This window comes from Hypanus sabinus, chromosome 16 (assembly GCF_030144855.1).
Source record: "Hypanus sabinus isolate sHypSab1 chromosome 16, sHypSab1.hap1, whole genome shotgun sequence".
In the NCBI taxonomy this organism is placed as follows: Eukaryota; Metazoa; Chordata; class Chondrichthyes; order Myliobatiformes; family Dasyatidae; genus Hypanus; species Hypanus sabinus.
This window is the reverse complement of record NC_082721.1, coordinates 11,755,717-11,768,197: the sequence shown is the minus strand read 5'-3', so window position 1 is coordinate 11,768,197 and position 12,481 is coordinate 11,755,717. Positions and strand designations below refer to the sequence as shown.

Below are 12,481 nucleotides of genomic sequence, written 5' to 3'. Positions count from 1 at the left end.
TTTCCACACAGCTACATTCCATATAACTGCTGTTCCTGAAGTTTTTTTTAATACTCCTTGGTATTTTTAGCCAATTCCTCCAAAGTTTACTGTGTAGGAAAAAAGACTGTCAGCAAAAATCAGCATACTCTGTCGTTCTCCTTACCAGGACCTATATATAGAAGGAAAGAGTTTGAAATGTCATCAGGCTCAACTCTAAACTTAGTTGCCTTGTAATTGCTTGTTCTGTGTTGCGAGCCTCTCTCTTTAGCCTGAACACAGCAGAGGTCAAGCTGTCGGTGAGAACTCATGGATACCGTTGATGGATTTGTGCTCCCCTCTCTTGGCAGAGCGAGCCAGTCGCCGGGAGCGCCAGAGGCAGCAACAGCGCCGCTGAGGCAGCGACGGCTCCCAGCCAGGGTGGCATGCTGCAGTTCTTCACCAAGCTGCGGAGGCACGCCAGCTTAGAAGGAGCGAGCCCCTACTTCAAGATCAAAAGATGGAAGTTTGAAACAAGTCAGAGAGCACTGAGCCTTGACACTAGAGGTAAGATGATAAGAATCTCAGTGGTCAACAGAATTTGGGTGATTCCCTTTATTTACTTGGACCAGAGGCCTCTGTTCACTTGATAAGGAGTGCAATCATATGATGTAACGTAGCAGCAGAAGCCATTCATCCCATCACACTAATACTAGATCTAAATGCCAGTTGGATTATTTACTTGATAGGAGAAGACAGGAGGGGGAGGGATGAAGCTAACAGCTGGAAAGGCGATTGGCAAAAGGGATACACAGCTGGAGAAGGGAAAGGATTGTGGGATGGGAGGCCTAGGGAGAAAGAAAGAGTGATGGAGCACCAGAGGGAGAAGGAGAGCCGGCAAGGAGTGATTGTGAGAGGGACAGAATGAGAAAAAGGGAAAGAATGAACAAATAAATAAATAGATAGATAGATAGATAAATAAATATGGGATGGGGTAAGAAGGGGAGGGGGGGCATTAATGGAAGTTAGAGAAATCAAAATTCATGCCGTCAGGTTGGAGGCTACCCAGACAGAATATAAAGCATTCCTCCAACCTGACTGTGGCTTCAACTTGACAGTAGAAGAGGCCACGGATTGACATATCAGAATGGGAATGGGACCACACTTAGAGTATTGTGTTCAGTTCTGGTCACCTCCTTATAGGAGGGACGTGGAAGCTTTAGAGAGGGTACAGAGGAGATTCACCGGGATGCTGCCTAGATTAAAGAGCATATCTTGTGAAGAAAGGTTGAGCATGTAGGTACACGTTCAGCACAGCATCACGGGCCAAAGGGCCTGTATTGCGCTGTAGGTTTTTTCTTGTTGGAGAGAAGGATGATAAGAGGTGACTTACAGAGGTGTATAAGATGACGTGAATAGACAGAGTGGATAGTCAGTGCCTTCCCAGTGCAGAAATGGCTAATTACAAGAGGGCATCATTTTTTGGTTATTGGAGGAAAGTATGGAGTTATGTCAGAGATAGTTTCTTTTTTAACACAGAGTGATAAGTGCTTGAAATGCACTGCTGGAGGGAGATACACCAGAAAAATTTCAGAGACTCTTAGATAGGCACATGGACGAAAGGAAAGTAGAGGGTATGTGGGAGGAAAGAGTCAAATTGACCTTGGAGTAGGTTGAAAGATTGACACAACATTGTGGGCCAAATGGCCTGTACTGTTCTATGTTCTACAGTATGTCAATTTTCCTTAGTAGCCCACATTTTATAACTCTGCAGATGTTTGCTATCATTGCATTCAAAATTCACCCACTTACTGCCTATAATTAAACTAATGTTACACATCCAGTATTCAGTCATTAAGGAATACCATGAAAAATTTTATTACTATTATGACCAGCTTGTTAGCGAGGATAACTCCCGCTTCCTATTAAAATCCTCCCAGTGGCATGTGTCTCGTATAGCCTCTGACAATCAAGTCCAACTCCTGGCCTTCATGTGTGGCTTAGCTACTAGGCTTGGCGGAACCATTTCTACTGACGGGAGAAGGAGCACAGGCAGTTTACTGGTGCTTTTGGCAGATGGGGCTCATCAGCCATGGTCGGCAGCTCACCAAGGAGAAGAAAAACTCTGATCTCAAGCCTCCACTCCCTTGCAGCTACACCCAATCATGGGGAAGGCTTCAGGATAAACTCTGAGAAAAAATCCGGAGCTGGAGACCCTACATTGAGTTCAGTGATAACTGGTAACTCCTGCAATGCTGGCCCATGTATTGGTCTCTGCCGTTCCACTGGATTCATCAGCTGCGTGGAGCCTGCTACATGTATAACAGCTTGCTCTCCATATCATACTGCCCTGGATGGCATATCAAATAGACAGCTCGGACACAGTGTCCATGGTTGACCCCAACCAATGGAGGACCTCATTACCAGCTTGAAAATGTTTTTAAAAGAATATATTTGAGAATTAGTCTAAAGCCAGATTTTCATAAGCCAGGTTGTTCATAGCCTTGGGAACCCCTGTACCTCTCAAACAAGTGGTTCTAATGCCAGTACGTTAAGATCATGAGTTTCAGATTCTTCACAACCCCTTGACAGAAAAGTATTTCCTCAATGCCCCATCCATTCATTTTACCAATTATTCTCCACGCCCCAGTTATTGATCTCCCTGTTCAGAGAAATAGGACTTAGGAGTCCCAAAATACTCTCAGAATTCTCAAAATCAGTCCCTTAGGAGTTGGTTTCCAATTACTGGGCAAGTTTGTTGCATTTCATGAAATTACTTGTCTTCACAAGTAATTTTCTAATTACGCTGAGGGGTTGAAGGATTGAATTTTTATGACAGAGGTGGTGGCCATTCAGCCCATTAAGTCTGTGTCAATTCCTGATAGAAAAGTCCTGGCAATCCTCACTTTTTCCCCACAGCCCTATGTTTGTCCTCATTTGTCCTGGTGCAGCTTTTCTTTGCTTCTCATGAGTTTATTACCTTAAATGAAGCTAGATGATCTGGTTTACCTATATTCAAAAGGAACCAATAAATACATTAATTTAATGACGGGTAGCATATTGGTGAATATTGATTGAGAAAATAGCAAGCATCTCATAAACATGAGAAAACCTGCGGATGCTGGAAATTGAAAGCAACACACACAAAATGCAGGAGGAACTCAGCAGGTCAAGCCACGTCTATGGAAATGAGCACATAGTCGATGTTTTGAACTGAGACCCTTCGTCAGGGCTGGAAAGGAAGGGGGTAGATGCCAGAATATAAAGTTGGGGGTGGAGGGGAAGGAGGATAGTTAGAGGGTGATAGGTAAAGCCAGGACAGTGGGAAGAGCAGAGGGTTGGAGAGGAAGGAATCTAATAGGAGAGGAGAGTGAGCCATAGACGAAATGGAAGAAGGAGGGGCACTGCGAGATGTGATAGGCAGGTGAGAAGAGGCAAAAGACCAGAGTGGGGAATAGAAGAAGTGGGGGGGAAGGGCAAAATTATTTTACTGGAAGGAGAAATCGATATGCATGCCATCAGGTTGGAGGTTATCCATATGGAATATAAGGCGTTGCTCCCCCACCCTGAGGGAAGCCTCACCTTGGCACACAAGGAGGCCATGGACCGACATGTCGGAACAGGAACAGGACTCGGAATTAAAATGTTTGGCCACTAGGAAGTTCTGCTTTTTGGCAGATGGAGCAGAGGTGCCTGACGATGCGGACCCCAATGTAGAGGAGGCAAGTATCTGCTAGTTGTACAATGTAGGTGATGCATCATCAATAACTCTGAGACGTGGGTTAAGGTAGGCTTTTATTGGCTGGAAGAAAGCACAAGCAGCAAGTGACTATCACACGACATCCTGGAGACTGAGGAAGGGTCTGGGCTCCAATCGCCTTTATACCGGGGTCTGTGGGAGGAGCCACAGGAGCAGTCAGCGGGGGGGGGGGGGGGGGTGTCCAGACAGGTATATGTAGTGCACCACAGTAGGTCACTAGATAAATGGACATAGAACAGTACAGGTGATGTGCTGACACTTTAACCTACTCCAAGATCAACGAGGCTGTTTCAGAAAGGGATGGATTGAATTTGTTTATTTTTCTGACCAGGGTCTGTTACTAATTTCTCTGGGACTACTGTACTAGAAAGGGGGAATGGTTAGTTAAGTGTGTAACACCTTATGAATAGGAAAAGGTCTACAGATCTCTACTCCGTACAAGCCTATGGGACAACTGGTAAAGTAACATAATGTGACAATGGTTTTGCGGACCTCTTCGTTTCTATTTTCAATGCAGAAGATGACAATGATCTTGTGTAGAATAATGCGAAGGAAAGTTGGCTAGTTTAGAAACACGAAGATCAGCAAAGTGTGCAAACAAAAAATGAAGGGTCTGTTCAGAGATGGTCTGCCAGTGTCCACCTACCAAATGCGCTCTTCTCAGCTGGAACGATGGCAGCTATCTCGTCACTAACTCCAATAACGTTACAATGAACCAATGGAATCAATGGGTTTCAATGCACAATCTAGCAGCAGAATTGTAACAGATTTTAAGAAAGAATTTATTCTTGTATTAAAGATTAGATTGAAAATTAGCTTTATTTGTCACACGTCCATCGAAGCATACAGTGAAATGTGTCATTTGTGTCAAATCACATCAGCGAGGATTATGCAAATGTCACCATGTTTCCACCATCAACATAGCATGCCCACACTAACTAACCATAACCATAGAAGATGAAACCAGAGCAGCTGGAGGAAACCCATGTAGTCAGAGGGAGAACATACAAACTCCTTACAGACAGTGGCAGGAATCAATCCCTGATATTACAGCTAGAAAGGTAAACTGATTGCACTAACCACTATGCCACTGTAACACCCTGCACAGATTTGAAAAGGGGGAACAATGAAATGAGAGATTAAATAATGAAAATCCATCTTGGGAAGAATTAACGCAAGTGATTGGATTACATGTCGTGCTTGGCAAGGCTGAAAATGGCCATTTTAAAATAACCTTTAAAAAGAGAACATTCCTATTATTGTAGATTAAGTGTATGCATTATTATTATTCCAGGTGGTTAATAACTCGTGTTAGGGAGGGAAGGGAGGAGAAGCTGTTAATAGTCCTTCCATCCAAACCTGCAACCTCAATAGAGTTGAGCAGGATTCAGTAAGCTCTCATTCCAGATTTTCCACAGGAAATATATTTAAATGTGATATTGGCAGACGTAATCTGTGGGTTTCCTTTGCACCTCTCTAGATTTGGAAAGGTACAGTGGAGACTTACTGTTGCCAGCACATGCACACTTTAAGCTATAAGATTGTTTAAATTCATTTCCACTACACAAGTGTAGAGGAGAACAAAATTACTCCAGAACTGATGCAGCACAAAAAAATAAGATAAAGAACACAATAATTAAAAAGTGTAATAAATATAAATATGGAAGATTGTGGGTTAGTCAGTGAAGGTGTAACTGTTCTTGAATCTGGTGGTCCTGGGTGGATGTTACATAGCCTTCTCCCTTCTGGGAGTGGGACTAACAGTCCAGGGTGGGTGGGATCCTTTGTGATGTTACTGGCCTTTTTCCAGCACCTTTCTGTATATATGTCCTAGATGGTGGGTAGACTGGTGCCAGTGATGTGTTGGGCAATTTTGATTATCTTTTTTGGTCCACTCCAGTGCAGTTTCTGTACCATGCAGTGACACAGCCTGTTGGAAAGATTAGATTGGCTGGGACTGTTTCCTTTAGAACTGGTGAAGCTGAGAGGAGTCATAGTCAGAGAGTACTATGGCCCATCTAGTTCATGTTGAACTATATTCTGCCTAGTCCTATTAACCCTTCACCTGGACTATAGCCATAGAGTCATGGAACACGACAGCACAGGAACAGGCCCTGTGGCCCATCCAGTCCATGCCAAATTATCATGCAGCCTAGCCCCATGGAAACTGCATAGGGACGATAGCCCTCCATACTCCTTCCGCCCATGTATTTATCCAAATTTCTCTCAAACTTTGAAATTGAACCCCACACAAAGTCACTACCCCCTGAGTCAAGAGGCTCCCCCTAATCCTCGGCTTAAATGTTTCACCGTTCACCCTTAACCTATGACCGCATGTACTACTCTTACCGCCCTCAATGAAGACTCAATTGAGGTGTATAAAACTAAAGGAAGCATAAATAGGAAGGACATGTTAGCAGAGTGTTAACAAAAATAAGAGGTCATGGATTTTAAATAAGTTGTAGGAAGCTTAGGGGGGAGAGGAGGACATACAATACTGTGCAAAAGTCTTAGGCACATATATATAGCTAGGGTCCTCGAGACTTTGGAACAGTATTGTAATTATATTAACACTATCTCAGTATTTTTCCTCTATTTTTGCACTACTTATTGAATTTAATTTTCTTTTATTATATCTCTTCTTATTGTAGTTTATAGTTTTTATTACTAGGTATTGCAATGTACTGCTACTGCAAAACAACAAAATTCTTGACATACAGTACTCTGCAAAAGTCTTAGGCACCCTGGCTATATACCACATGTGCCCAAGACTTTTGTACTGTAGGTTTTGATATTAAGAGGTGTTCAGAGATATACCCAAAGAGATGTGTGTGGACAGACATGAACGTAGTGTTTCAAAGTTCAAAGTAAATTTTATGATCCAAGAATGTATATGTCACCATATACAACCCTGAGATTCATTTTACTGTAGGCATACTCAGCAATTCTGTAGAATAGTAATTATATAGGATCAATGAAAGATCAACCAGGGTGCAGAAGACAACAAACTGTGAAAATGCATATATAAATACATAGAATACATAAAGAGAACATAAGATAATGAGATAAAGAGTCCCTAAATTGAGATCATTGGTGTGTGGGAACATCTCAATGGATGGGCAAGCCAGAGTGGTTATCCCATTTTGTTCAAGAGCCTGATGGTTGAGGAGTAGTAACTGTTCTTGAGCCTGGTGGTCTGAGTCCTGAGGCTCTTTTACCTTCTACCTGATGATAGCAGTGAGGAAAGAGCATGGTCTGGATGGTGAGGATCTCTGAGGATGGATGCTGCTTTCTTATGACAGTGTTTCATATAGATGTGCCTAATCATTGGGAGGGCTTTACCCATGATGAACTGGCCCGAATCCACTACCTTTTGTAGGATTTTCCATTCAAGGGCATTAGTGTTTCCATACCAGGCTATGATGCAGCCAGTCAATACACTCTCCACTACACAACTACAGAAAAAGATGCAGCCCCTTGTTTTACATAGCATACTGGGATGGATCTCATCCAGCCTCGGGAATTTATCCACCATTATGTGTTCCAATATATCTAACACATTCACTATCTCAATATGCATGTGGTCCAGGCAATCAATATATCCCTTTCTGAACTCGTAATCCACCAATTCCTTCTTTTCACCTGTATTTAATGAGGTGTATTCATTTAGATTGTGGGGTAGAGATATATCTCTACCAAAGGAGGTGCAAAGCGCTCTTCCCCTCTGGTCGCCTGCAGGTCACCCTTGGACAAGGTGTAGCACCTACTTAGCCGACCCCACACCACCTGATCAGAGTCATGTGAAGCAGGTAGTGGATGGTCATATGTGTAGCTGGTCACTCATCTTGTAAAGACTCTGCCCAGAAGAACGCAATGGCAAACCACTTTTTTTTTAGAAAAAAATTGCCAAGATCATGATCACCTATGTCATATGACACTGCACATAATGAAAGAACAATTCGTTTAGGGCCTTATCCCCTGACACCATGCACCATGACTACCGTCTACCATCGCCAGATACTGCTACAATACAGAGATCGCCCAAAAACAAACCTTCATGAAAATCTGCTGGTTAGATTGCACAACCTCGGCTTGCTGAGGGAATCAGGCCTGCAGTCCTCGGAGTCGGATGCTGGTGGCCGGAGTTGGGGACGTTGTAAGTGGTGTGCGAGGAAGCGGAAATGAGGCGAGCGGGCAGGAGTCCGTGCCAGGAAAAAAACAAGCCCTAGCCGGCCGGCTCTCCCGTCCATTCTGCTCTCAAATGGACATTAAATTGGACTACATCCATGGCAATGAAATAATTGGCAGGAGTACAGAAACGGATGGAATCCCAGGCACTGCCATTCAGCTGATTATTTATGTAACAGATTTTCCCCCAAGCCATCGGACTACCAACCTACCGACCTCTGCTGTGCCTATTGCCTTGTTTATTATTTATTGTAATGCCTGCACTGTTCTGTGTACTTTATACAGTCCTGGGTAGGTCTGTAGTCTAGTGTAGTTTTTGTGTTGGTTTACATAGTTCAGTGTAGTTTTTGTATTGTTCATGTAGCACCATGGTCCTGAAAAAAGTTGTCTCATTTTTACTGTGTACTGTACCAGCAGTTATGGTCGAAATGACAATAAAAAGTGACTTGACTTGAGATTACCTCCCTGTCTCAATGTCTCAAGACTCGATCTCAATGTGACCTAGTCTTTCCCCAGCTAATTTCTTGTTCCCAGTGTACTTACAGAATGAATCAGGATTCTCCTTATTCTTATCTGCCAAGGTTATTTCATGACCTCTTTTCCCCCTTCTAATTTCCTTCTCAGCTACTCTCATTACAGCTTCTATATTCCTTAAAGGACTCACTTTATTACCTCTACCTGTCAGATGTTCCATTATCATCCTGATCAAAACTACATCTACCTTTATTATCCAAGATTTTAATCTTGCTCTTTTCACAAATGTGTTTCCCCTGAACTCTTGCTAATTCTCTTTTAAAAGACTTCCACTTGTCAGATATTGTTTTACCCAGAGCCATTTGTCTCTTAAACTGTAAGGCTATCAGACATAGGTGTTTCATTAGGCCATTTGGCCCATTGAGTCTGCTCCACCATTCCTTCATGGCTGATCTGTTATCCCTCACAACCCTATTCTGCTGCCTTCTCCCTGAAACCTTTGACACCCTTACTGATCAAGAACCTATCAATCTCCACTTTAAATATACCCCAATGACTTAGCCTTCGCAGCAGTCTGTGGAAATGAGCTCCACAGATTCACTACCCAATATAACAACACGCACAAAATGCTGGAGGAATTCAGCAGGTCAGACAGTATCTATGGAAAAGAGTAAACAGTCACCGTTTCAGCCTGAGACCCTTCTTCAGGACTGAGAAGGAAGGGGAAAGATGCATAAGTAAAAAGTTGGGGGAGGGGAAAGAGGCTAGCTGGAAGGTGATAGGTGAAGCCAGGTGAATGGTAAAGGTAAAGGCCTGGAGAAGAAAGAATCTGATAGGAGAGTGGACAGTAGGAGAATGGAAAGGAGAAGGAGACATGGGGGAATGTAATAGGCAGGTGCGAATAAGTGAAGGATCAGGGTGGGGAAGAGTGGAAAGGGAACGGGGGAATTTGTTCACCGGAAAGAAAAATCAACATTCATGCCATCAGGTTGGAGGTTACCCAAATGGAATATAACATGTTATTCCTCCACCCTGAGGGTGGTCTCATCTTGACACAAGAGGAGGTCATGGACTAACACGTCGAAAAGGGAATGAGGATTAAAATGTTTGGCCACCATGAACTCCTGCTTGTGGCGAATCACTATCCTCTGGCTTCCTTCTCACCTTTGTAATTGTCATGGTCCCGATCGTTTATTCTCTATCTTTGCTCCTAATTTTCTTTGATTATGCCATGGTCCCAATCATTAATTTCCCAATTGCTTCCTATTCTCTTTGATGATGGCACACCTGGTTTCCATCAAGAACTCAGTATAAGAACCCTGACATCACAACCACTAGTTGCCAGTTCGTTGGTCTTATTCCTGTGTGGTAACTATGTTTCCCGACTGCTTAGAACCATTTGTTCTAAGTTTAGTTCCAGTTTCAAGGTTTACCTATGAGGCTCTGTCGCTCCGTGTCAAGATCCCTCCAGTTTGCTGTTTGGTGTTTACGCTTGTGTTAGCATCCAAGCTCAATCTTCATGCCTGTGTCCTGCACTTGGGTTTGCTTCAGTTGCTCATTGCAACAGTAACACACTCAAAATCCTGGAAGAACTCACCAGGCCAGGCAGCATCTATGGAAAAGAGTAAACAGGTCAACATTTCGGGCCAAAACCCTTCATCAGGACATCAGTCAAGACTTTCACCATCTACCCAGTTTCATATTCCCAGATAAGGTCAAGTACAGCCTATCTCTGGTAGGACTATCTACAGTGCGTATTGTCCTGAAAAACTATCTTGGACATACTTAACAGTTTTTGATCCAACCAAGTCCCATACACTACGGCAATCCCAGTAGATATTGGGAAAGGTAAAATCCCACATTACTATAAGCCTGTTGAAGATCAAGCTTCATATTAAGCACAGCCTCAGAATAACTGATGTTCCTTTAAAGCTGAGATGAGGAGGAATTTCTAAAGCCAGAGGGTCATGAATCTGTGAATTTGTTGCCACAGAGGGTTGTGGAGGCCAAGTCATTGGGTATATTTAAGACAGCAGTTGGTAAGTTATTGGTTGGTTAAGGGTTACAGGTAGAAGGTGGGATACTGGGGTTGGAAACAATATCAGCTATAATTAAATGGCAGGGTGGACTCGAGGAGCCAAAATGCCCAATTCTGCTCCTATACCTTATGGAATTATTGCTTTTATACCGTGAGCCTGGGGTTGAGGGTTGGGGATTCTCACAAGAGATTCATTACAACATTTCAAAAAGGCTTTGAGAATTCCCATGAATATTGTTAAATAGTTGCTTTTCTGTCCACCTGTGATGACTCAGAAGAGTGCAATTGTTTCAGGGGTTGGTATCATACATAGAAACAACACAGCCTGTTCATTAGAGGTAACAATGTCACCACGGTAACACACTGGTTAGTGCAACGCCATTACAGCTTAGAGCATCAGAGTTCAATACCAGCATTCCCTGTAAGGAGTTGGTAAGTTCTCCCTGTAACCATATGGTTTTCTTCCTGGTACTCCACTTTACTCCCACAGTCCAAAGACATATTTGGATAATAGGCTAACTGGTCGTTTTAAATTGTCCTGAGAGTAGGCTAGGGTTAAATAGGTGGGTTGCTGGGCTGCTGGTTCGTTGGGCTGGAAGGATGTGTCCTGTGCTGTATCTCAAAATAGATAAATAAATTTTGGCCACATGCTGAAGATACTGACCTGGGAGATAGTGTTGGCATTGATTTGGCTATCCTGCCAGTCAATCTGCAGGACTTTGCATAAATAACATTGGTGGCTTGAGGTGCCAGCATAGGTTCCTGCTGACTCTGAGTCATACAGAGTCCAAAAGTCCCTTCTCTCTGATCAGGCAGGAGTTTGAGGTTGTGATCATCAAACGATCTTTCCACTGAAGGCAGAAGATATCTAATAAAGTGACCACTGAGTGTATCCTTGTATATTGATGCATCACCACCTTTGATTTGGCCTACAACAGTCGTGTCATCTGCAAATTTAAATATGGAATTGGAGCTCAGCTTATCCACACAGTCATGAGTGGAAAGTGAGGAGAGCCAGGCACACAGCCTTGTGGTGAACCTGTGCTCCCAGTAGTCAACAGAAGAGCACCTCCAGAGATCCGCAGAAAAGCAGCTTCAGCAAAATTCTACAAGCGTATCCAAAATATGCCCAACCACATTCCAGTTCGTCCAAAATGCTTCCCCAGCTTCCCAACTCAAATTCCAAAACCCTTTCTACGACTTGGAAAGCCTCGACTCCTATGACAAACGCACTGAATGACCCCAATACTGGCATACCAACACAGCCCCCCGGCAGAGATCTGATCGACAACCCCACCTTGCTCTTCCCAGACTTTACTACAGCCACTAGAAAAAAACGGACAACACGCAAATGAACTCAAAGTCGACTTGCCAAAGCAGCGCAAACACTACACCGATGGGACGCCCGACAAATGATGGTCAAAGTCAATTAGATCACATTCTGATGTTTGGTCTGAAGAACTGAACCTCTTGGCTATGTCTGCATGCTTCTTTGCAATGATTTGCTGCCATATGATTGGCTGATTACATATTTACATTAACAAGCAGGTGTACCTAATAAAGGGGTTACTGAGAGTACTAATAGGTGCATTGAGGAGTGGGGCTTGGAGGGATATTGACTAAACGTAGGAAATTGGGACTAGCTAGGTGAGCACCATATTCGGCATGGACTTGGTCCAAAGGGTCTATATCCTTCCTGTATTGCTTTGTGACTCTATCTGAGTACATTTGAAAATTCTCTCTCAATTATGCCGAGAAGTGTCACCTTACAATGGCTTTAGAACTTCACTGCTAAAAATATCCCAATATCATCAACACTGCTGCAAGTGTATTTATTTATTTACTGAGATACAGCTTGGAACAAGCACTTCCAGGTCTACAAGCCATGCCACCCGGCAGCCCCCGATTGAGCCCTGGCCCAAACATGGAAGAATTTGCAATGACCAATTAACCTACCAACTGATACATCTTTGGACTGTGGGAGGATGCCAGAGAATTTGGAGGGAACTTGCGCAGTCACAGGGGGAATATACAAACAAAATATACAGGCAGTGGCGGTAATT

The 12,481-nt window shown here is 43.3% G+C and overlaps 1 protein-coding gene across 2 annotated transcripts in view; it reads left to right on the top strand.

Moving 5' to 3' along the window:
* Positions 1-12,481, top strand: part of cbarpb (CACN subunit beta associated regulatory protein b) — a 207,697-nt gene that overhangs the window by 178,568 nt on the left and 16,648 nt on the right. For both annotated transcript variants that reach the window (XM_059991141.1, XM_059991142.1), the window contains one exon: positions 330-525. In XM_059991141.1, coding sequence (XP_059847124.1) covers positions 330-525 — 196 coding nt within the window. The remainder of the gene's footprint in view (positions 1-329; positions 526-12,481) is intronic.